Genomic DNA, 25,201 nt, shown 5'->3' on the forward strand with positions numbered 1-25,201 from the left:
TGACTCGAGGATTTTCCTGACTCGAGGCGTTTCCTGACTCAAGGCATTTCCACACGCGAAGTGTTTCCTGACTCGAGGCATTTCCTAACTAGAAGTGTTTCCTGACTCAAGGCTTTTCCTGACTCGAGGCGTTTCCTGACTCAAGGCTTTTCCTAACTCGAGGCATTTCCTAACTAGAAGTGTTTCCTGACTCGAGGCTTTTCCTAATTCGAGGTGTTTCCTGACCAGAGGCATTTCCCTGCTCGAGGCTTTTCCTGACTCGACGCGTTTTCCTACTCAAGGCTTTCCCTAACTCGAGGCGTTGCCTGACTCAAGGCTTTTCCTAACTCGAGGCATTTCCTGACTCAAGGCATTTCCACACGCGAAGTGTTTCCTGACTCAAGGCATTTCCTAACTATAAGTGTTTCCTGACTCAAGGCTTTTTCTAACTCGAGGCGTTTCCTGACTCAAGGCTTTTTCTAACTCGAGGCGTTTCCTGACTCAAAGTGTTTCCTGACTCGAGGCTTTTCCTAATTCGAGGCGTTTCCTGACCAGAGGCTTTTCCTCGCTCGAGGCATTTCATAACTCAACGCGTTTTCTGACTCAAGGCTTTTCCTAACTCGAGGCGTTTCCTGACTCAAGGCTTTTCCTGACTCGAGGCGTTTCCTGACTCAAGGCATTTCCACACGCGAAGTGTTTCCTGACTCAAGGCTTTTCCTAACTCGAGGCGTTTCCTGACTCAAGGCTTTTCCTGACTCGGGGCGTTTCCTGACTCAAGGCATTTCCACACGCGAAGTGTTTCCTGACTCGAGGCATTTCCTAACTAGAAGTGTTTCCTGACTCAAGGCTTTTCCTAACTCGAGGCGTTTCCTGACTCAAGGCTTTTCCTAACTCGAGGCGTTTCCTGACTCGAGGCTTTTCCTGACTCGAGGCGTTTCCTGACTCAAGGCATTTCCACACGCGAAGTGTTTCCTGACTCGAGGCATTTCCTAACTAGAAGTGTTTCCTGACTCAAGGCTTTTCCTAACTCGAGGCGTTTCCTGACTCAAGGCTTTTCCTAACTCGAGGCGTTTCCTGACTCAAGGCATTTCCACACGCGAAGTGTTTCCTGACTCGAGGCATTTCCTAACTAGAAGTGTTTCCTGACTCAAGGCTTTTTCTAACTCGAGGCGTTTCCTGACTCAAGGCTTTTCCTAACTCGAGGCGTTTCCTGACTCGAGGCTTTTCCTAACTCGAAGCGTTTCCTGACTCAAGGCTTTTCCTGACTCGAGGCATTTCCTGTCTCAAAGTGTTTTCTAACTCGAGGCGTTTCCTGACTCGAGGCTTTTCCTGACTCGAGGCGTTTCCTGACTCGAGGCTTTTCCTAACTCGAGGCGTTTCCTGACTCGAGGCTTTTCCTAACTCGAGGCATTTCCTGACTCAAGGCTTTTCCTGACTCGAGGCATTTCCTGTCTCAAAGTGTTTCCTAACTCGAGGCGTTTCCTGACTCAAGGCTTTTCCTAACTCGAGGCGTTTCCTGACTCAAGGCTTTTCCTGACTCGAGGCGTTTCCTGACTCGAGGCATTTCCTAACTCGAGGCGTTTCCTGACTCAAGCCTTTTCCTAACTCGAGGCATTTCCTAACTAGAAGTGTTTCCTGACTCGAGGCTTTCCCTAATTCGAGGTGTTTCCTGACCAGAGGCATTTCCTGGCTCGAGGTGTTTCCTGATTCGACGCGTTTTCTGACTCAAGGCTTTTCCTAACTCGAGGCGTTTCCTGACTCAAGGCTTTTCCTAATTCGAGGCATTTCCTGACTCAAGGCATTTCCACACGCGAAGTGTTTCCTGACTCAAGGCATTTCCTAACTAGAAGTGTTTCCTGACTCAAGGTTTTTTCTAACTCGAGGCGTTTCCTGACTCAAGGCCTTTCCTAACTCGAGGCGTTTCCTGACTCAAGGCTTTTCCTAACTCGAGGCGTTTCCTGACTCGAGGCTTTTCCTAACTCGAGGCGTTTCCTGTCTCAAAGTGTTTCCTGACTCGAGGCTTTTCCTAATTCGAGGCGTTTCCTGACCAGAGGCTTTTCCTCGCTCGAGGCATTTCATAACTCAACGCGTTTTCTGACTCAAGGCTTTTCCTAACTCGAGGCGTTTCCTGACTCAAGGCTTTTCCTGACTCGAGGCATTTCCTGACTCAAGGCATTTCCACACGCGAAGTGTTTCCTGACTCGAGGCATTTCCTAACTAGAAGTGTTTCCTGACTCAAGGCTTTTCCTAACTCGAGGCGTTTCCTGACTCAAGGCTTTTCCTGACTCGAGGCGTTTCCTGACCAGAGGCATTTCCACACGCGAAGTGTTTCCTGACTCGAGGCATTTCCTAACTAGAAGTGTTTCCTGACTCAAGGCTTTTCCTAACTCGAGGCGTTTCCTGACTCAAGGCTTTTCCTGACTCGAGGCATTTCCTGTCTCAAAGTGTTTCCTAACTCGAGGCGTTTCCTGATTCGAGGCTTTTCCTAATTCGAGGTGTTTCCTGACTCAAGGCTTTTCCTGACATGAGGCATTTCCTGTCTCAAAGTGTTTCCTGACTCGAGGCTTTTCCTAATTCGAGGCGTTTCCTGACCAGAGGCTTTTCCTCGCTCGAGGCATTTCATAACTCAACGCGTTTTCTGACTCAAGGCTTTTCCTAACTCGAGGCGTTTCCTGACTCAAGGCTTTTCCTGACTCGAGGCGTTTCCTGACTCAAGGCATTTCCACACGCGAAGTGTTTCCTGACTCGAGGCATTTCCTAACTAGAAGTGTTTCCTGACTCAAGGCTTTTCCTAACTCGAGGCGTTTCCTGACTCAAGGCTTTTCCTGACTCGAGGCGTTTCCTGACTCAAGGCATTTCCACACGCGAAGTGTTTCCTGACTCGAGGCATTTCCTAACTAGAAGTGTTTCCTGACTCAAGGCTTTTCCTGACTCAAGGCTTTTCCTAACTCGAGGCGTTTCCTGACTCAAGGCTTTTCCTAACTCGAGGCGTTTCCTAACTCGAGGCGTTTCCTGACTCGAGGCGTTTCCTGAGTCAGGGCTTTTCGTAACTCGAGGCATTTCCTGTCTCAAAGTGTTTCCTGACTCGAGGCTTTTCCTAATTCCAGGTGTTTCCTGACCAGAGGCATTTCCTGGCTCGAGGCATTTCCTAACTCAACGCGTTTTCTGACTCAAGGCCTTTCCTAACTCGAGGCGTTTCCTGACTCAAGGCTTTTCCTGACTCGAGGCATTTCCTGTCTCAAAGTGTTTCCTAACTCGAGGCGTTTCCTGACTCGAGGCTTTTCCTAATTCGAGGTGTTTCCTGACTCAAGGCTTTTCCTGACACGAGGCATTTCCTGACTCGAAGTGTTTCTTGACTCAAGGCTTTTCCCAACTTGAGGCGTTTCCTGACTCAAGGCATTTCCTAACTAGAAGTGTTTCCTGACTCAAGGCTTTTCCTAACTCGAAGTGTTTCCTGACTCAAGGCTTTTCCTAACTCGAGGCGTTTCCCGGCTCAAGGCTTTTCCTGGCTCGAGGCATTTCCTGTCTCAAAGTGTTTCCTAACTCGAGGCGTTTCCTGACTCGAGGCTTTTCCTAATTCGAGGTGTTTCGTGACTCAAGGCTTTTCCTAACTCGAGGCTTTTCCTAACTCGAGGCGTTTCCTAACTCAAAGTGTTTCCTGACTCAAGGGTTTTCCTGACTCAAGGCTTTTCCTAACTTGAGGTGTTTCCTGACATGAGGCTTTTCATGACTCGAGGTGTTTCCTAACTCAAGGTGTTTCCTGACTTGAGGCTTTTCCTGACTCGAGGCGTTTCCTGACTTGAGGCTTTCCCTGACCCATGGCTTTTCCGGACTCAAGGCTTTTCCTGACTCGAGGCATTTCCTGAAATGACACGTTGTCTGACTCGAGGCTTTTCCTGACTCGAGGCGTTTCCTGACCAGAGGCATTTCCTGACTCGAGGCATTTTGTGACTCGAGGGTTTTCCTGACTCGAGGCATTTCCTGACTCGAGGAGTTTCCTGACTAGAGGTGTTTTCTGACTCAAGGCTTTTCCTGACTCGAGGTGTTCCTTGTTTTGAAGCCTTTCCTAACTCGAGGCCTTTCTTGGCTCGAGGCGTTTCCTGACTTGAGGTGTTTCCTGACTTGATGTGTTTTCAGACTCAAGCCTTTTCCTGACTCGAGGTGTTCCCTGTTTTGAAGCTTTTCCCAACTCCAGGCGTTTCTTGACTCGAGGCGTTTCCTGAATCGAGGCATTTCCTGACTCGAGTCATTTTCTGACTCAAGGCATTTCCTGACTCGAGGCGTTTCCTGACTCGAGGCATTTCCTGACTCGAGGCATTTCCTGACTCGACGCATTTTCTGACTCGAGGTGTTTCCTGACTAGAGGTGTTTTCTGACTAGAGGTGTTTTCTGACTCAAGGCTTTTCCCGACTGGAGGTGTTCCCTGTTTTGAAGCTTTTCCTAACTCGAGGAGTTTCTTGACTCGAGGCGTTTCCTGACTGGAGGTGTGTCCTGACTCTAGGTGTTTCCAGTTTTGAAGCTTTTCCTGACTCGAGACTTTTCCTAACTTGAGGCGTTTTATGACTCAAGGTGTTTCCTGAGTCAAGGCTTTTCCTGACTCGAGGCATTTCTTGACTGGAGGTGTTTCCTGACTCAAGGCTTTTCCTGACTCGAGGCATTTCTTGACTGGAGGTGTTTCCTGACTCAAGGTGTTTTCTGACACAAGGTGTTTCCTGTTTTGAAGCTTTTCCTAACTCAAGGTGATTCCTGACTTGAGGCATTTTCTGACTTCAGGCTTTTCCTGACTCGAGGTGTTTCCTGTTTTGAAGCTTTCCCTAACTCAAGGTGTTTCCTGACTTGAGGCTTTTTCTGGCTCGAGGCTTTTCCTGACTCAAGCTGTTTCCTGTTTTGAAGCTTTTCCTGACTCAAGGGTTTTCCTTACTCAAGGCTTTTTCCTGAATCAAGGCATTCCCTGACTCGAGGTGTTTCCTAAACCAAGGTATTTTCTGACTCGAAGTGTTTCCTGACTCAAGGCATTTCCTGACTCAAGGCGTTTCCTAACTCGAAGTGTTTCCTGACTCAAGGGTTTTCCTGACTCAAGGCTTTTCCTGACTTGAGGTGTTTCCTGACATGAGGCTTTTCCTGACTTGAGGTGTTTCCTGACATGAGGCTTTTCCTGACTCAAGGTGTTTCCTAACTCAAGGTCTTTCCTGACATGAGGCTTTTCCTGACTCAAGGTGTTTCCTAACTCAAGGTGTTTCCTGACTTGAGGCTTTTCCTGACTCGAAGTGTTTCCTGACTCGAGGGTTTTCCTGACTCAAGGCTTTTCCTGACTTGAGGTGTTTCCTGACATGAGGCTTTTCCTGACTTGAGGTGTTTCCTGACTTGAGGCTTTTCCTGACTCAAGGCTTTTCCTAACTTGAGGTGTTTCCTGACTCAAGGCTTTTCCTGACTTGAGGTGTTTCCTGACATGAGGCTTTTCCTGACTCAAGGTGTTTCCTAACTCAAGGTGTTTCCTGACTTGAGGCTTTTCCTGACTCGAGGTGTTTCCTGACTTGAGGCTTTTCCTGACTCGAGGCGTTTCCTGACTCGAGGCATTTTCTGACTTGAGGCATTTCCTGACTCGAGGCGTTTTATGACTCGAGGCGTTTCCTGACTCGAGGCGTTTCCTGACTCGAGGCATTTTTTGACTTGAGGCGTTTCCTGACTCGAGGCATTTTCTGACTTGAGGTGTTTTATGACTCGAGGCGTTTCCTGACTCGAGGCATTTTCTGACTCGAGGCATTTTCTAACTTGAAGCGTTTTCTGACTGGAGGCGTTTTATGACTCGAGGCGTTTTCTGACTCGAGGCATTTTTTGACTTGAGGCGTTTCCTGACTCGAGGCATTTTCTGACTTGAGGTGTTTTATGACTCGAGGCGTTTCCTGACTCGAGGCATTTTCTGACTCGAGGCATTTTCTAACTTGAAGCGTTTTATGACTGGAGGCGTTTTATGACTGGAGGCGTTTTATGACTCGAGGCGTTTTCTGACTTGAGGCGTTTTATGACTCGAGGCGTTTTCTGACTTGAGGCGTTTTATGACTCGAGGCGTTTTATGACTCGAGGCGTTTTCTGACTTGAAGCGTTTTATGACTCGAGGCGTTTCCTGACTCGAGGTGTTTTTTGATTTGGGGATATTAAGAGTGGTACCAGTTCCAGCATTTTTCCAGTAAAAAGCAGGAGACAGTGGAATGAAACTCATGCTTGTTTTAAGAGCCCCCCCCCACCATCGGGTTTTGGTGGTTTTCCAGCTTTAGTCGGGGAATTGCAGTAAAAGCTCCAACATCAGCTGATGAGTTGTAATAAAACCAGAACCTGGTCGCAGAGGGGTTGTTGCTCCCCATGTTTCAGACCTTTTAGCAACGGAGACAGACTCAACATCTGGGAAGGATCTTCAAGCTTTGGAGGTTTCTTTCCTTCCTCTTGGCTGAAAACTCCACCAGGTAGGAAGGAGTCACTACGAGTTCTGATCCAGACTCAGACAGGGTCTCTCGGGGACTCTCACCAGGTGGGTTTTTTCCTGGCAGCAGGTTCGTTTTGTTGTGTTGTTGAACCCTCAGATGTGAGATCTGGAAAAGGTTTCCATCTGTCGGAGACCAGCTTTCCACAGAAGGAGTTCCACCAGGAACCTGGATCATAGACCTCCAGTCCTTACTGAGACCAGGAACCTGGATCATAGACCTCCAGTCCTTACTGAGACCAGGAACCTGGATCATAGACCTCCAGTCCTTACTGAGACCAGGAACCTGGATCATAGACCTCCAGTCCTCACTGAGACCAGGAACCTGGATCATAAACCTCCAGTCCTTACTGAGACCAGGAACCTGGATCATAGACCTCCAGTCCTTACTGAGACCAGGAACCTGGATCATAGACCTCCAGTCCTCACTGAGACCAGGAACCTGGATCATAAACCTCCAGTCCTTACTGAGACCAGGAACCTGGATCATAAACCTCCAGTCCTTACTGAGACCAGGAACCTGGATCATAAACCTCCAGTCCTTACTGAGACCAGGAACCTGGATCATAAACCTCCAGTCCTCACTGAGACCAGGAACCTGGATCATAGACCTCCAGTCCTTACTGAGACCAGGAACCTGGATCATAAACCTCCAGTCCGCACTGAGACCAGGAACCTGGATCATAAACCTCCAGTCCGCACTGAGACCAGGAACCTGGATCATAAACCTCCAGTCCTTACTGAGACCAGGAACCTGGATCATAGACCTCCAGTCCTTACTGAGACCAGGAACCTGGATCATAGACCTCCAGTCCTCACTGAGACCAGGAACCTGGATCATAAACCTCCAGTCCTCACTGAGACCAGGAACCTGGATCATAGACCTCCAGTCCGCACTGAGACCAGGAACCTGGATCATAAACCTCCAGTCCTCACTGAGACCAGGAACCTGGATCATAAACCTCCAGTCCGCACTGAGACCAGGAACCTGGATCATAAACCTCCAGTCCTCACTGAGACCAGGAACCTGGATCATAAACCTCCAGTCCTCACTGAGACCAGGAACCTGGATCATAAACCTCCAGTCCTCACTGAGACCAGGAACCTGGATCATAGACCTCCAGTCCTCACTGAGACCAGGAACCTGGATCATAAACCTCCAGTCCTTACTGAGACCAGGAACCTGGATCATAAACCTCCAGTCCTTACTGAGACCAGGAACCTGGATCATAGACCTCCAGTCCTCACTGAGACCAGGAACCTGGATCATAAACCTCCAGTCCTCACTGAGACCAGGAACCTGGATCATAGACCTCCAGTCCTCACTGAGACCAGGAACCTGGATCATAGACCTCCAGTCCTCACTGAGACCAGGAACCTGGATCATAGACCTCCAGTCCTCACTGAGACCAGGAACCTGGATCATAAACCTCCAGTCCTTAGTGAGACCAGGAACCTGGATCATAAACCTCCAGTCCTTACTGAGACCTGGAACCTGGATCATAAACCTCCAGTCCTTACTGAGACCAGGAACCTGGATCATAGACCTCCAGTCCTCACTGAGACCAGGAACCTGGATCATAGACCTCCAGTCCTCACTGAGACCAGGAACCTGGATCATAGACCTGTGGTCCTCACTGAGACCAGGAACCTGGATCATAGACCTCCAGTCCTTACTGAGACCAGGAACCTGGATCATAAACCTCCAGTCCTCACTGAGACCAGGAACCTGGATCATAAACCTCCAGTCCTTACTGAGACCAGGAACCTGGATCATAAACCTCCAGTCCTCACTGAGACCAGGAACCTGGATCATAAACCTCCAGTCCTCACTGAGACCAGGAACCTGGATCATAAACCTCCAGTCCTTACTGAGACCAGGAACCTGGATCATAAACCTCCAGTCCTCACTGAGACCAGGAACCTGGATCATAAACCTCCAGTCCTCACTGAGACCAGGAACCTGGATCATAGACCTCCAGTCCTCACTGAGACCAGGAACCTGGATCATAAACCTCCAGTCCTTACTGAGACCAGGAACCTGGATCATAGACCTCCAGTCCTCACTGAGACCAGGAACCTGGATCATAGACCTCCAGTCCTCACTGAGACCAGGAACCTGGATCATAAACCTCCAGTCCTTACTGAGACCAGGAACCTGGATCATAAACCTCCAGTCCTCACTGAGACCAGGAACCTGGATCATAAACCTCCAGTCCGCACTGAGACCAGGAACCTGGATCATAGACCTCCAGTCCTTACTGAGACCAGGAACCTGGATCATAAACCTCCAGTCCTCACTGAGACCAGGAACCTGGATCATAAACTTCCAGTCCTTACTGAGACCAGGAACCTGGATCATCGACCTCCAGTCCTTACTGAGACCAGGAACCTGGATCATAAACCTCCAGTCCTTACTCAGACCTGGAACCTGGATCATAGACCACTGGTCCTTACTGAGACCAGGAACCTGGATCATAAACCTCCAGTCCTTACTGAGACCAGGAACCTGGATCATAGACCACTGGTCCTTACTGAGACCTGGAACCTGGATCATAGACCACTGGTCCTTACTGAGACCAGGAACCTGGATCATAGACCTGTGGTCCTTACTGAGACCTGGAACCTGGATCATAGACCACTGGTCCTTACTGAGACCAGGAACCTGGATCATAAACCTCCAGTCCTTACTGAGACCTGGAACCTGGATCATAGACCACTGGTCCTTACTGAGACCTGGAACCTGGATCATAGACCTGTGGTCCTCACTGAGACCAGGAACCTGGATCATAGACCTCCAGTCCTTACTGAGACCTGGAACCTGGATCATAGACCACTGGTCCTTACTGAGACCAGGAACCTGGATCATAGGCCTGTGGTCCTCACTGAGACCAGGAACCTGGATCATAAACCTCCAGTCCTTACTGAGACCTGGAACCTGGATCATAGACCACTGGTCCTTACTGAGACCAGGAACCTGGATCATAGACCTGTGGTCCTCACTGAGACCAGGAACCTGGATCATAGACCTGTGGTCCTCACTGAGACCTGGAACCTGGATCATAGACCACTGGTCCTTACTGAGACCTGGAACCTGGATCATAGACCACTGGTCCTTACTGAGACCAGGAACCTGGATCATAGACCTGTGGTCCTCACTGAGACCAGGAACCTGGATCATAGACCACTGGTCCTTACTGAGACCTGGAACCTGGATCATTGACCACTGGTCCTTACTGAGACCTGGAACCTGGATCATAGACCACTGGTCCTCACTGAGAACAGGAACCTGGATCATAGACCTGTGGTCCTCACTGAGACCAGGAACCTGGATCATAGACCACTGGTCCTTACTGAGACCAGGAACCTGGATCATAGACCTGTGGTCCTCACTGAGACCAGGAACCTGGATCATAGACCTGTGGTCCTCACTGAGACCAGGAACCTGGATCATAGACCTCCAGTCCCCAGGTCTTTACTACCTGCCTGCCCTAAATGGTTCAGATCCGTTAGGTCATCGGTGTCCGGTCTACGCCCTGGTCTCAGATCCAGGGGTAAGTTGGAGACAGGATTCTGGAACCAAGTCAGGAAGCTGCAGGTCTGCTTTTCATCACAACATCTGTTTATTCTTCAGGCTGGAACTTTTTTCTCACATTTTATCTTTTTTTAACTTTTTCATCGTTTTTCTGCTGAAATCTTTTCGTGTCAAAGTCGGAACTTTCAGATCAACGCGTGTCTAGGATTCGCTTTATCGGAGACGAGTTGTCACTACGGACCCTCCTCCGTCTCAGAAGTCCTTGACCACATAGCTGATCTGGGAGGTAAGGGGCGGGCAGCTGGAAGTTTCATGTCAGACACAAACTGGGAGTAATCCTGCTTCATTTTACAAACTGTCAGAAACACAAGCTGCAGCTGTGGCGTCTGGAAGTGAACGCAACTTTCGCATACCTTATAAAATGCCGTTGCCATGGTAACCCCTCCCCCAGATGCATCCTCGGCATTTTGGCTACAAGTTTCTAAACTTAACCGTATTAAGTTTAGAAACTTAAGATACGTAGTCCCTCCCTGAAGTCCCAGTTTCATGATGTGGAGTTCCAGTTTGCTTGTTCTCACCTCGGAGGACACGCTGTCCCCTCATCTGCTTTCCATCCCTTTCCCTGTAAGGCAGACCGACTCCAGCTCGGTACTGTCCCCGAGGAAGTCCAAATAGGTCGAACTTTCCGTTACTCTTCTGGCAAGGACATGTCGGACCCCAGACCAGAACTGGCGCTGAACCAGCAGCAGGATGACAGTGAAAGAAAACCCACCTTCTCTGGTGGTGCCGTCGGTCTGCAGTGGGACGCCGGCGCTGGACGGGTACTCAGGAATGACGGTGACTCGGTATGTGGTCCGGGGACGAAGAGCTGGCAGGACTATGGTGGTCTCTGTGCCGGAAGTGGTCGCCTCCATGCTGGAGCTCGCCGCTCCGACTGGCTCGTAGGCTAGCCGGTAGCGGAGGACGGCTCCTGGAGCCGGTTGCCATGACACCCTGAAGCTGTTGGTCGTCTCCTCGGAAACTCTGAGGTTACGGACGGAGCCAGTTTCTGCAACAGGTTACAGATGGTAATCAGGAGCCAGACTCTGGTCTGAGACGTCCCTGGTCCGGTTTGTTAATCCGGTTTCAGACCATTACAGAAATAAATTCAGAATAAATACCTTCCAAAGTCGTCTCGTATCCGGTCACAGATAAGCTGTTTCCCTTCTCGTACTGAGCGTAAACACTGACTTCATAGCGGGTGAGAGGGGTGAGGTGGGGGAGGACGGCGGTCAGGGTGTCCCCCGGGACAGACATGGACACATAATGTCCGTCCACATCGTTTTCTGGCTTGAACTGGACCCAGTAGGACTCAACGTTGGTGGCGTCAATCTCCCAGGAAGCCCTGAAGCTTCTGGATCCGACCGCTGAGAAGGACAGGCTCTTGGGTTGGACCAGTTCTGGAAGGAAAGGGAGTTTCAGAGTCAGGACGCAGATTATCTAGACCAGGGGTGCCCAAACCTTTTGCCTCAAAGGGCCAAACCGAAAAGGATCCAGTGATCCACAAAGACTGCAGCTTAAAGGATGAAACAGGAGTAAATGTATAAAGTTATTTTATTTATTGTTCAGTAGCTAATGCAGTGCATTTTTCCTATCTGGGCAAATTAAATGTTTCATAAAAAAAAACAATTTGGCAAAAGAACAATAAAGCCACAGTTAGAGGGGCAAGAAACAATAATTACAGCCACTAAACTTCAACCACATGTCAACAAGAAGAAACAGAACATGTGGAACAAGGCGAGGCGCTGACACTTGAAGCTGGTCTTTGGACGTTACCAGTCTCTCCATGTTGGGTTGCGCCTGGCTCACTGACAAGCTGAGGATGTCATGGAGGTGTGAGTCAGTCAGGGTCCCTCTGAGTCTCGACTCATTCAGGTTCATGACACTGAAAGTGTCTTCTCATCAAGCTCTGCAGGGTATTAATATAAACAACGACTTGCGGGCCAAAAGTCTGGCGGGCCGATTGTAGCCTGTGGGCCCCACTTTGAGCACTCCGATCTAGACCTTCAGCGGCATCATGCAGGTTTTAGACCTTTCCTGCTGCAGCGCCTGGTCCAGGGAAGCATGTAAACCTGCAGGACTGCAGCCGGACACCCCGATCCCGTCTGTTTCATTCTACATCGTTTAGCGGACGCTTCGCTAACATCTGAGCGAGAACAACAAAGCTTCACATGCACATCGAACCGCCTGATTGGTTCGGGTTTTTACACTTCGAACCGCCTGATTGGTTCGGTTTTTTACACTTCGAACCGCCTGATTGGTTCGGTTTTTTACACTTCGAACCGCCTGATTGGTTCGGTTTTTTACACTTCGAACCGCCTGATTGGTTCGGTTTTTTACACTTCGAACCGCCTGATTGGTTCGGTTTTTTACACTTCGAACCGCCTGATTGGTTCGGCTTGTTCACATCGAACCGCCTGATTGGTTCGGCTTGTTCACATCGAACCGCCTGATTGGTTCGGCTTGTTCACATCAAACAGCCTGATTGGTTCGGCTTGTTCACATCGAACCGCCTGATTGGTTCGGCTTGTTCACATCGAACAGCCTGATTGGTTCGGCTTGTTCACATCGAACCGCCTGATTGGTTCGGCTTGTTCACATCGAACCGCCTGATTGGTTCGGCTTGTTCACATCAAACAGCCTGATTGGTTCGGCTTGTTCACATCAAACAGCCTGATTGGTTCGGCTTGTTCACATCGAACCGCCTGATTGGTTCGGCTTGTTCACATCGAACAGCCTGATTGGTTCGGCTTGTTCACATCGAACCGCCTGATTGGTTCGGCTTGTTCACCTGTTTTAAAGTCTGAAGCAGGAAGTTCAGTCTTTTTTCCTTCACTTTCCTCTGGAACCTGTAAATTTGCTGCTTGGTGCGTTCGGGCCTCTCGTGTTGCCATTCAGACAAGAACGTCATTCTTCTACAATATTTCTGTACAGAAGCAACAAGCAGCTGCATCTCGCTCCTCTTCCTGCACATAAAGTCATTATTATATAAGAATTATATAACCAGCCGCAGAAGCAGCGGTGAGTCAACCGCTAGAAGTTTCTGGAAAAGCCAGAGCGATTATCCTCCTTTCTCTGCGGCTGGAAGGCTGAGAAATTTTTATTTCTCCAGACCGGACTAGCAAACGTTTGATGGTGGCTGATGGTTTTATTCCAGTTTTCAAACTGGGGTTGTGTTCGTGTGGCGTCTGGTTTATCCCGACAGCAACACTGAGTCAGCCATTTAAACACATCCAAACACGACCCGGTTCTACGACTCCAACATGCAGGACCCGAGCCCGGCCTTCACAGATCAAACGCTGGACATGTGTTTTACACATTGAGGCAGAACGAGGGTTCAGCTGAAAAAGACACGCTTTGGAAAAGAGACATGAAAGTAATTATGTCCATGTGGTGGAGTTTCTTCTAGAAAAGCCATCAGTTTCATCTAATTCCTTCAGTGATTCATCTCTGGCATATGGATTTTAACTTTATTAGTTTGATCTACATAAAAACCAAAGCTTGCATGTGAAGCAACGATACACAACCTGGCAACCCGGCTCCCTCATCAACACTAAACCATGTGTTGCAGACCTGACATGCAGCAACAGAAGTATTTTAACAATTTAAAGAAACTTTATGAGACTAAACTAAATGTTTTAAGTTCAAACTGTCTGCAATCACAACATCAAACCACATCTTTCACTTTTTCTTCACGTTCCCTCCAAACGACGAGCCAATCGGCAGCAGGTTGGTGGAAACAACGCTCAGACGAGGAAACATCCCGACCACAAGGACTTCAGGACTTCAGACTCAAGACAAACACAAATGTTTGCACACATACATGTGTGTCCACTTAGAATGACATCAGTCTTCAGTGGATGACACATAAAGACCGACTGAGGCTGGAGACGACGCGTCTGGTGACCAATAGCCCCCCCCCCCCCCCCCCAGCAGTTCCTGTTGTCTGTTGTCTCTTCCCCCACACACAGCAGAGGCAGATGGCTGCCTGTCCTTGAGCGGGGTTCTTCCTAAACTGACTGAACCACTACACTTAAAATCCATGCCTGAAATGAACTGGTTAAATGACCCCCACGTCATGTCTGGTGACACCTTAAATGTTTCCAGTATACTTTTGCAGTTTACATGAACTGAAAAACCAGCTCATGAGCACGTAAAAACCTTTTTGCAATGTTTGTGAGATTTTTACTGTGATATTTAGCTTTTATGCAGTTCTGGAGCTGATGGAAAGGCAGCTGGTGATTGATAAACATATAAAAGCCAAGAACACCACAGTGTCATCAGCGTAGAGGACTAATAAACATAACTCACGTCTCTGGTTGATGGTGCGAAGCTCAGCCTCGATCCTCAGGCAGATGGACTGCGTGAGTTCCTTAGATATTCTCTGAAAGGCATCAAAGTCTTCAACGGTGTACACATGGGTCTCGGCAGGAGTGTTGGCAATGGCCTCCAGCTCACTTCGCACGGCATCTTTCACTCCCACAGCAAAGATCTCCACATCTGCGTTTCTCAGCTTGGTGGCTGGATCCTTGAAGGCGTCGGATGACTTCCCATCGGTGATGAGGATGGTGACGCGGGGAACATTGGCGCGTGCTCCCCTGCTGGTCTGGAAGATCTGCTCCCTCACGTACGTCATGGCCTTGCCGGTGTTGGTGGAGCCGCCGCGGTATGGGAACGTCCTCAAGGCTTTGACCACGGCGCTCAGGTCGTGGTGAGTGTTCAGGTAGAACTCAGTGTGAGGATCTCTGCTGTACTGGACCAAGCTGATCTGAACCTTGTCAGGTCCGATGTCGAAGGTGTTCACCAAAACCTCGAGGAAAGCTCTCACTTTGACAAAGTTCGCTGGACCGATGCTGTAGGATCCGTCAACTAGAAACACAACATCGGCCTGGACATCCACGCCAAGCGAGCACTCTACGTGAAAAACATCCAATATTTAAACTTCATTAACTGAACAAGAACAACAACTGAGGATTTTGTTATTTCCATGAAAGCATTTGGAAAAATTCTCTAAAATTAAATCTGACTTCATGCACTCGATGGTTTAGTCCCATAAAATAAAACCCACCCAGAGAGACTTTAACCGGCTCCGTCTTCTGCATGACCATGACGGGCTCACTAGGCACCAGACCCTTCAAGGCCAACACGCTGACTTGGTACTCTGTGTCTGGAGAAAGGTCGCGGACCACCACTGAGGTCTGGCTCGGGCTCACGTACAGATCCTGCCGCTTGCTGCTGGGCATCAACGGGATCAGCTGGACCCTGTATCCGGAAACATCTCCAATGGAGGCATCCCAGGTCACCCTCATGGACTTCGAGGCCACCTCCAGGACATGGAGGTTGGAGGCTGGCTCGACGGCTGCAGCAAAGTCAGATTCATAAGGATTTTATCAGTTTAAGAGACATTTATGGGACATTGAGCAGAGTTGTAGACTTGACACCAAAAGGAAACATAATTTCTCTGAAGTTAAAATGAGTTTCCTTAAAACAGAAGCCTTCCTTATATGTATAACTAGAAACCATCCAAACGAATTTGATGGTTTCAACTAAAATCTGTAAAATTCTGACCCTCGAAACAGTGTTTGATACCCCTGATCTTCAGCAACTGAGCTTATTGGATGAAAGGCCGGGACATGATGGACATGGTGGAGAAGCACACGCTATAAACATACGCGTGCTTATTTTCTTGTTTTACAGAATTTCCTTCACAAAAAGCACATCATGCTAAGTTAGCCCGTGCTCGCGACTTTCTCTTCCTCGTGTGTTAAACAAAAAACCTGATGACTAATTACGAGATCTACGGTTGGTCGCACACATATTTTAACTGCTACGTCTGAGTTGAGAAGAAAACCAGAATGGAAGTTGTTGGAGCCAGAAGTGGGGATGCGTCCATTCTCAGGCGATTTCAGGACCAACACGATACCGTTGCAGTGAGACATATTAGCTGACAGCTAGCGGACACGTCTACACTCTGATTTACGTAGCAGAAAAGCTGCTGGAGGGAAAAAAGACCAAGTTTCAGGAAAATTCGCATCAGATGGTGAAGTTATTAAAATGCTGTTTCAGAAACAAGTCATTTGGTCTTTAGTGACTGGTTTGGACTTCTGTGCAGAGACAGTCCGAGTCCACTTTCCCCAACAAGACAGCGGTGCAGACAGGAGTTGTGTCCAGGTAAAACCCGCCTTCCTTTCACAGAATCTCATCTGAGTTTCTGCATTTCCAGCTGGAATTAAAGCTTTGCATGAAGAAAAGGATCTTTCTGGTTTCTGAGTTGAAACACGAACGAGACACGAAATCAACACGAATCAATCTGCAGAAAGTTTCTCTCACCTGCTGTTCCGCTGGCGAGCGAGTTGACCTGACCCTCTACGTATGAGCACACCTGAGTGGTGACGTCATCCTGAACGCTCTTCATGGCGTGGAAGTCGGCGGCGTGGTAGACGTGGTTGGCGTGAGGGGAGGAGGCCATGAGCTTCATCTCTGCCTCGTCGGCTTGTTGGGTTCCTGAAGAGAAGAAAGATGCGATCAAAGTGGTAAAAGTTGGACTCGTTTCTGCCATTAATCTGGAACTTCTGGACGCCACGGCGTGGTGGGATGATGATGCATTCTGTGTTTGCTCCAAGCCCGTAAATGCCGGGTTAAATGAGAATCTATAAACCCGGAAAGCGAACATTTGTTTTCCACATGCGCCTGTTGAGCGCTTTGTCTGACGGTAAATATGAAAGTCGTTGGGTTCAGGGTTAGGAGTGGGCCTCCGCGACACTTCACACGCTGAAGTTTATTCAGACTTCAGAAACAGGATCATCAGGAGGACGAAGGCTGCTTGCTTCCAGAAAAAACCCTGTTTTTGACTCGGCTGGCGGCTAAGTTTTCCTTCGCTGCCTTTCTACCTGCAGCCTCATCGGAAGGTTTAACGACAGTCAGACCTGAAGGTTTTCCTACGTCAGCCGAAGCAACCAATCACAGCGGGTTTTTTATGAGGCCGAGGCCTTCCAGGCATCTGTTTTTACAATAAAATCTGCTCCACATGCTTTAATCTCACCGTTTCCTCCGGATCAAACACAGACTGTTTGGTGTGAAGATGATGATGGTGATGACTTTCTACAGCGCTGTGATGGAAAGTCTGATTAGATATGAAACATCACGCCTGTTTTCACTCATTTTAGAGTTGATTTTATTGTTTGTTTTTACGTCTTTAAACAAGTTGGACTCGTTTCATCTCTCCCATCTTTTCACTGCCGACCAGTTGCTCCGTGTGGTCCCTGGGGTCCAGGCTGAAACTAAGAGGGGAGTTTTGTTGTGGAACATTTTAAGACCTCACATTTGTTCTGTCTCATGTTTGTGTGTTTGTCTCTCTCTCTTTGGCTTGTCTCTCCTCGTCGTGCAGCTCTTCGGCCAACGTGTTGTTTATAGATGTGCTTATAAATAAAGTTGACAGGAAACGGCAGCCTGGTCCGGTTTCCTCTCCCATCAATCAGCCATGACCTGATGTTCCTACAGAAGTTCAGCTTCTACTGATCATTCAGGGGTATTTTTCATCTTTTATCATTTTAAATTATGAGAATTTATAAATTTGAATGTTTTTTTTACTTAATTTAATTTTAGTGTAAAAGTTTAACTAGAACCAGGTCCAAACTTATCTGCATCATGTACAACACGTTACAGACGTCTTCGTCCCTGTCATTAGAAAAACGGAATTTATTCCAGTCACTCAGATATCTGGAGACTGGAATAAGGAACAATAACTAAACCTGTGCTAAATCATATCAGACACTGCTTTTTCATTTAACTGGTTGAAGAAAACAAACAAACAAACAAATGTGTCCTGGACAAATTAGAGCATTTTTCTGATGACCAGTGGGAGAAAATACCTGTCAACAGGTGTGGAAGTCAGTTTCAGCTTATTTCCCAGGCAACAGTTTTTCTCCTTCTTTAATGGGAGGGTATGAATACATATGAGGATGACATATGTCATCATAATGGATATTTACATGCTATTTTTACTGTTGTAAACTGTTTACTGTTTTTATCTGTCATTTCTACGTAGTTTCATCCTCAGTGATTGTACATGAACGACTATGTTTTATGAAGTTGCTGCTGGTTTTGTCTTTTTGTTCCACTCGTCCGGCGACAGCAGATGAAAAAAGCTCCGCAACCAACTGATGATTTTATGATGATGTTTTTTAATGATGTATGATGATGTTCCTGTCAAATGAATCAACTTATTCTTCTTACTGTTACTACCTTTATTTACTATTGATATTATTGTTACCACATTATTTTTCCTTTATAATAAAAATAAACCATTTATTATATTGTATTACTTTTATATAGTTCTTTTAATTTGTATTATTATTATTATTTTTATTGTTTTTATTGACATTATTTTATTTAATATATTTTATTTAATATTTCTTCTTTGTTCTTTTTTTTACGCTGGCATTGCAGTCATGTTTGTGGCTAACTGGCAGGACTTGTCTGTTTATGGAGTTCCATGTTTGCTGTGTTCGTTCTGCTGTTGTCGATGACTAATTTCCCTCCAGGTACAATAAAGTTTGTTTTGATTATTCGTTCTCTCTTTGTCTAGATTTTAGCACCAATTCTTCTCTTTTAGCCTGGATTTTAGCACCAATTCTTCTCTTTTAGCCTGGATTTTAGCACCAATTCTTCTCTTTTAGCCTGGATTTTAGCACCAATTCTCTCTTTGCCAGGATTGTAGCACCAATGCTAAATTGTTGCAGGACATATTTATTGTCCAGCTGTGACAGTCGTTGATGAAGTCATCATTTGAAGCTCGTTTTCAGCTTTTTCCTGCAGAACTCTGAGCCTGGTGTCTGTGAGAGGGTATTTCTACAACTGATCAGTCCTGTCGGACTACTAAAAGTTGGAGTATTATTATTATTTAACCGCAGTCCCTCTTTAACACCATAGCAACAGCCTCCTTCTGTTTCTTCATCCATGTCTGTGGAAAGTCTGAGTTAAGTCAGAGAGTAAACACATAAAACCTGCTATCACTCGCTTGTAATGTTAATGATGTAAGGATTTGTCACATCATAGCAGGTAGCGTTCGTTGCAAACAGCTGTTAAAATTATTAATACAAATGGAAAATGTATGATGTGGAATGTAATAAAGTGCTTCTGGCTGCGTACCCAGAACAAAGATCTCCACCCCCCTGCTCCTGAGCTGCTTGGCATAACTCTCCACTGGATCCTCAGATTTGCCATCTGTGATGATCAGCAGCACTTTGGGAAAACCTTTCCTGGCTCCGGACGCCTCGGTAAAAGTATTTCTGAGGAGGTAGTTGAGGGCGTCGCCTGAATAGGAAGACGGACAGGATTTTCTTCACTGGAATGAAGTTAAAAATGCAAAGAGAAGCTAGCTAAAGAACTAAAAAGGAAAAAATGAAAAGCTTGTTTCAGTCACGTTAGCAGCTAACGCCAAGATGGCAGGTTCTGACATTAGCAGCTAACGCTAAGACCACAGGTTCTCACATTAGCAGCTAACACTAAGATGGCAGGTTCTGACATTAGCAGCTAACGCTAAGACCACAGGTTCTCACATTAGCAGCTAACGCTAAGGTGGCAGGCTCCAACATTAGCAGCTATTGCTAAGATAATAAGCTGCCACATTAGCGGCTAACGCTAAGACTACAGGTTTTCACATTAGCAACTAACGCTAAGATGGCAGGCTCCCACATTAGCAGCTATTGCTAAGATAGTAAGCTGCCACATTAGAAGCTAACGCTAAGACCACAGGTTTTCACATTAGCAGCTAACGCTAAGATGGCAGGCTCCCACATTAGCAGCTATTGCTAAGATAGTAAGCTGCCACATTAGCAGCTAATGCTAAGACCACAGGTTTTCACATTAGCAGCTATCACTAAGATGGCAGGCTCCCACATTAGCAGCTAACGCTAAGATGGCAGGCTCCCACATTAGCAGCTAATACTAAGATAGTAAACTGCCACATTAGCAGCTAACGCTAAGACCACAGGTTTTCACATTAACAGCTAATGCTAAGATGGCAGGCTCCCACATTAGCAGCTATCGCTAAGATGGCAGGCTCCCACATTAGCAGCTAACACTAGGACCACAGGTTCTCACATTAGCAGCTAACGCTAGGACAATGGGCTGTCACATTAGCATCTCAAGACAATCAGCACATTGTTGCCCGGATCATGTCAGTTAATCTTGTTTGAGTGAACTGAACTTTTTTAATATTGTGAATAAAAAACAATAAATTAAATATATGACTGTGGTCAATGTTTCATGTGACTGGCATCATCCTGCTAAGAGACAGAAGATAAATGAAAATAAACAAACATTTAATAGTGAAATAAAACAGTAGTGATGGGAAATAACCTGTCCTCCTCCTGTTGCCTCCTTTAAACGGCAGCGAGCTGACGGCTTTCAGCAGCGCCGGTCGGGTTTGGTGTTCTTTCAGGCTGAACTCAGTTCGGGGGTCGTCCCCGTACTGGACCACACCTACGCGGGTTCTGTCTTCGCCAATCTGAAAGGCTCCAGCTGTCACTGAGATAAAGCTGCGGATGTATTTGAAGTTTGTCCTGCTAAAGCTTGAAGTGCCATCCACCAGAAAGACCACATCGGCAATGGCACTGGCAGGGCATTCTGTGAAATGGTCAGAAACGGAAATGATTGATGATGTTCAGCCTCTCTGACCCAGAAGTTGGGCTAGGCCCTGCCCCCTCCCTCCATCTCTGCTGTGCTTTAGCTCTGGACACCGTCATGCACATGCAGACTGTTAATGAATAAAATGAAAAACAGAAATGGAATCTAACATTAAAAGCTGTGCTTCTATTGGTGTCTAATTACTTGACTAAAATAACTGGTATTTTTATGCTCTTATAAACCATATTTTTGCGACTGCCCTACAGTGTATCCTAAAATGACAAGCTTAAAAACTGCAGCGAGAGCACCGTTTGGGATAAGAAACACCTTAAAACCACCATAGAAGAAGCACATTCTATTTACACAAAAAACCATCTTTGGAGCAAATTTGGTCACCGACGACCACCCGACATTCACACCTGTGCCATACCCATCTTTACCACTAGATGGCAGTAGTGCCCACAGACTAGACGTTGAAACTGTATTGGTGGCAAAGACTTACAGGGATTCCACATGGATATGATCAGATCACAAGCAGTAAATTATTTAGCTTTAAGCTGTTTGTTTACTCTGTTTTTTTCCAAATCAGGTGTGTGTTTTAAACTCATTATTTCTGTCTTTTGTTCAGAAATCCTGCAACACCGACTGCTGGGTCATGCTGGTCAAGGTCAAGGTTCAGGACGTTCTTTCTCCGTTCTGCCCGATTTCTGGAAGTTTCCTGTTACTTTTATAAAACACGGGAATCAGCTTGAGTTCGTCATCATGTGCAGAGTCAAGGCCCAGCAGCAGCAACGCTCTTGTAAACCGGCATCTGTAATGGTTTCCACTCTTCCCCAACCCCCGCCTCATACAGCAGCCTCTCTAACAACCCCCCACTGAGCATGTGCAACTCTCTCCACATTGGTATACTTGGCGGGCAAAAACCCAAACCGATGATCCAATACTTGAGAGATTTATGGGAGTCTCGTTTTGATTAGCGCAGCACAATGAGGGCGTTATATTTTCAGAGCCTCCCAGGAGAAAACGTGTGAACAGAAACACAACGACTCAAAGTTTGTGCTCATTATCTGAGGAAGAAGTTACGCATTAAGCTTTATGACAAGTTAATAAGGACTTACTGACTGAATCAGAGGGGTCTGGTTTTCTGCTGCCTCCTCTTGAGCTGCCACTAGACTCAACTGAGAGGAAAAAAACAAAACATCATGAGAAAAAAACTTCTGACAACCTGTCAACATGGCGACTTTTAACAGCATTTCATGTGGGACTAAAATCCTTGTTTGTCCATAAATTAGGTTTAACGTGGATTTAATGTGATCTTTATTCTTCTAAATTTAACAAAAAGAGAAGAATAAGCTGAAATAAAAGGAAAACTGAAGCTTGATGATTGATGGCTTGATGGTTCCCAGTTTGTCATATCTTCACGTTTCTCTGCCAACTGGTGTGAATGTCGAACTTCTGTTTTATCCCGTTTAACTCCGTTTCCTCAACTTACCTCACGTCCTTTCACGTCCCCATCTGTCACGTCCCCGTTCCCTCACATCCCCCTTACGTCATGTCCCCGTTACCTCACGTCCCTGTTACGTCATGTCCCCGTTCCCTCACGTCCCCATTACATCACGTCTCCGTTATCTCACGTCCCCGTTACGTCACATCCCCGTTACCTCACGTCCCCATTACGTGACGTCTCCGTTACCTCACGTCCCCGTTACGTCACGTCTCCGTTACCTCACGTCCCCATTACGTCATGTCCCCGTTACGTCACATCCCCGTTACGTCACGTCCCCGTTACGTCACGTCCCCGTTACGTCACGTCCCGTTACGTCACGTCCCCGTTCCCTCAGTCCCCATTCCCTCACGTCCCCGTTACATCACGTCCCCATTACGTCATGTCCCCGTTACCTCACGTCCCGTTACGTCACGTCACGTCCCCATTCCCTCACGTCCCCATTCCCTCACGTCGCCATTACGTCACGTCCCCGTTCCCTCACGTCCCCATTACATCACGTCTCCGTTATCTCACGTCCCCGTTACGTCACATCCCCGTTACCTCACGTCCCCATTACGTCACGTCTCCGTTACCTCACGTCCCCGTTACGTCACGTCTCCGTTACCTCACGTCCCCGTTACGTCGCGTCTCCGTTACCTCACGTCCCCATTACGTCATGTCCCCGTTACCTCACGTCCCCGTTACCTCACGTCCCCGTTACGTCACATCCCCGTTACGTCACGTCCCCGTTACGTCACGTCCCGTTACGTCACGTCCCGTTACGTCACATCCCCGTTCCCTCAGTCCCCATTCCCTCACGTCCCCGTTACATCACGTCCCCATTACGTCATGTCCCCGTTACCTCACGTCCCCGTTCCCTCACGTCCCGTTACGTCACGTCACGTCCCCGTTCCCTCACGTCCCCATTCCCTCACGTCGCCATTACGTCACGTCCCCGTTCCCTCACGTCCCGTTACGTCACGTCCCCGTTCCCTCAGTCCCCATTCCCTCACGTCCCCGTTACATCACGTCCCCATTACGTCATGTCCCCGTTACCTCACGTCCCCGTTCCCTCACGTCCCGTTACGTCACGTCCCCGTTCCCTCACGTCCCCGTTCCCTCACGTCGCCGTTACTTCACGTCCCCATCTGTCACGTCCCCGTTCCCTCACATCCCCCTTACGTCATGTCCCCGTTACCTCACGTCCCTGTTACATCATGTCCCCGTTCCCTCACGTCCCCATTACATCACGTCTCCGTTATCTCACGTCCCCGTTACGTCACATCCCCGTTACCTCACGTCCCCATTACGTGACGTCTCCGTTACCTCACGTCCCCGTTACGTCACGTCTCCGTTACCTCACGTCCCCATTACGTCATGTCCCCGTTACCTCACGTCCCCATCCCCGTTACCTCATGTCCCCGTTACGTCACATCCCCGTTACGTCACGTCCCCGTTACGTCACGTCCCGTTACGTCACGTCACCGTTCCCTCAGTCCCCATTCCCTCACGTCCCCGTTACATCACGTCCCCATTACGTCATGTCCCCGTTACCTCACGTCCCCGTTCCCTCACGTCCCGTTACGTCACGTCCCCGTTCCCTCAGTCCCCATTCCCTCACGTCCCCATTACATCACGTCCCCATTACGTCATGTCCCCGTTACCTCACGTCCCCGTTCCCTCACGTCCCGTTACGTTACGTCCCCATTCCCTCACGTCCCCGTTACGTCACGTCCCCATTCCCTCACGTCACCGTTACGTCACGTCCCCATTCCCTCACGTCCCCGTTCCCTCATGTCCCCGTTACGTCATGTTCCCCTTCCCTCACGTCCCCATTACGTCACGTCTCCGTTACATCACGTCCCCATTACGTCATGTCCCCGTTACCTCACGTCCCCGTTACGTCACATCCCCGTTCCCTCACGTCCCCTTTCCCTCACGTCCCCGTTACGTCACCTCCCCGTTCCCTCACGTCCCCGTTACGTCTCGTCCCCGTTACGTCACGTCCCCGTTACGTCACGCCCCCGTTACGTCACGTCCCCATTACGTCTCGTCCCCGTTACGTCACGTCCCCGTTACGTCACGCCCCCGTTACGTCACGCCTCCTTTACGTCACGTCCCCGTTACGTCACGTCCCCAATATGTCACGCCCCCGTTACGTCACGCCCCCGTTACGTCACGCCTCCTTTACGTCACGCCCCCGTTACGTCACGTCTCCTTTACGTCACGTCCCCGTTACGTCACGTCCCCAATATGTCACGCCCCCGTTACGTCACGTCCCCAATATGTCACATCCCCGTTACGTCATGTCCCCGTTACGTCACGTCCCCGTTACGTCACGTCCCCGTTAGGTCACGTCCCCGTTACGTCACGTCCCCATTCCCTCACGTCCCCGTTACGTCACGTCCCCGTTACGTCATGTCCCCGTTACCTCACGTCCCCGTTACGTCACGTCCCCGTTCCCTCACGTCCCCTTTACCTCACGTCCCCGTTACGTCACGTCCCCGTTCCCTCACGTCCCCGTTACGTCACATCCCCATTACGTCTCGTCCCTGTTACGTCACGCCCCCGTTCCCTCATGTCTCCTTTATGTCACGTCCCCGTTACGTCACGTCTCCATTACCTCACGTCCCCGTTACGTCACGTCCCCATTACGTCATGTCCCCGTTACCTCACGTCCCCGTTACGTCACGTCCCCGTTCCCTCACGTCCCCTTTCCCTCACGTCCCCGTTACGTCACGTCCCCGTTCCCTCACGTCCCCGTTACGTCACATCCCCATTACGTCTCGTCCCTGTTACGTCACGCCCCCGTTCCCTCATGTCTTCTTTATGTCACGTCCCCATTACGTCATGTCCCCGTTACCTCACGTCCCCGTCCCCGTTACCTCACGTCCCCGTTACGTCACGTCCCTGTTACGTCACGTCCCCGTTCCCTCACGTCCCGTTACGTCACGTCCCCGTTCCCTCAGTCCCCATTCCCTCACGTCCCCGTTACATCACGTCCCCATTACGACATGTCCCCGTTACCTCACGTCCCCGTTCCCTCACGTCCCGT

The 25,201-nt window shown here is 48.5% G+C and overlaps 1 protein-coding gene across 2 annotated transcripts in view; it reads right to left on the bottom strand.

Annotated features, from left to right (window-relative positions):
- The window catches only part of col12a1b (collagen, type XII, alpha 1b), a 438,574-nt gene that overhangs the window by 400,700 nt on the left and 12,673 nt on the right, over positions 1-25,201 (bottom strand). For both annotated transcript variants that reach the window (XM_079255552.1, XM_079255551.1), the window contains exons 5-12: positions 21,779-21,838; positions 20,394-20,660; positions 19,182-19,346; positions 16,362-16,535; positions 15,100-15,390; positions 14,343-14,945; positions 11,153-11,431; positions 10,765-11,040 (exon numbers count right to left, since the gene is read on the bottom strand). In XM_079255552.1, coding sequence (XP_079111678.1) covers positions 10,765-11,040; positions 11,153-11,431; positions 14,343-14,945; positions 15,100-15,390; positions 16,362-16,535; positions 19,182-19,346; positions 20,394-20,660; positions 21,779-21,838 — 2,115 coding nt within the window. The remainder of the gene's footprint in view (positions 1-10,764; positions 11,041-11,152; positions 11,432-14,342; positions 14,946-15,099; positions 15,391-16,361; positions 16,536-19,181; positions 19,347-20,393; positions 20,661-21,778; positions 21,839-25,201) is intronic.

This window comes from Telmatherina bonti (assembly GCF_933228915.1).
Source record: "Telmatherina bonti genome assembly, chromosome: 16".
Lineage (NCBI taxonomy): Eukaryota > Metazoa > Chordata > Actinopteri > Atheriniformes > Telmatherinidae > Telmatherina > Telmatherina bonti.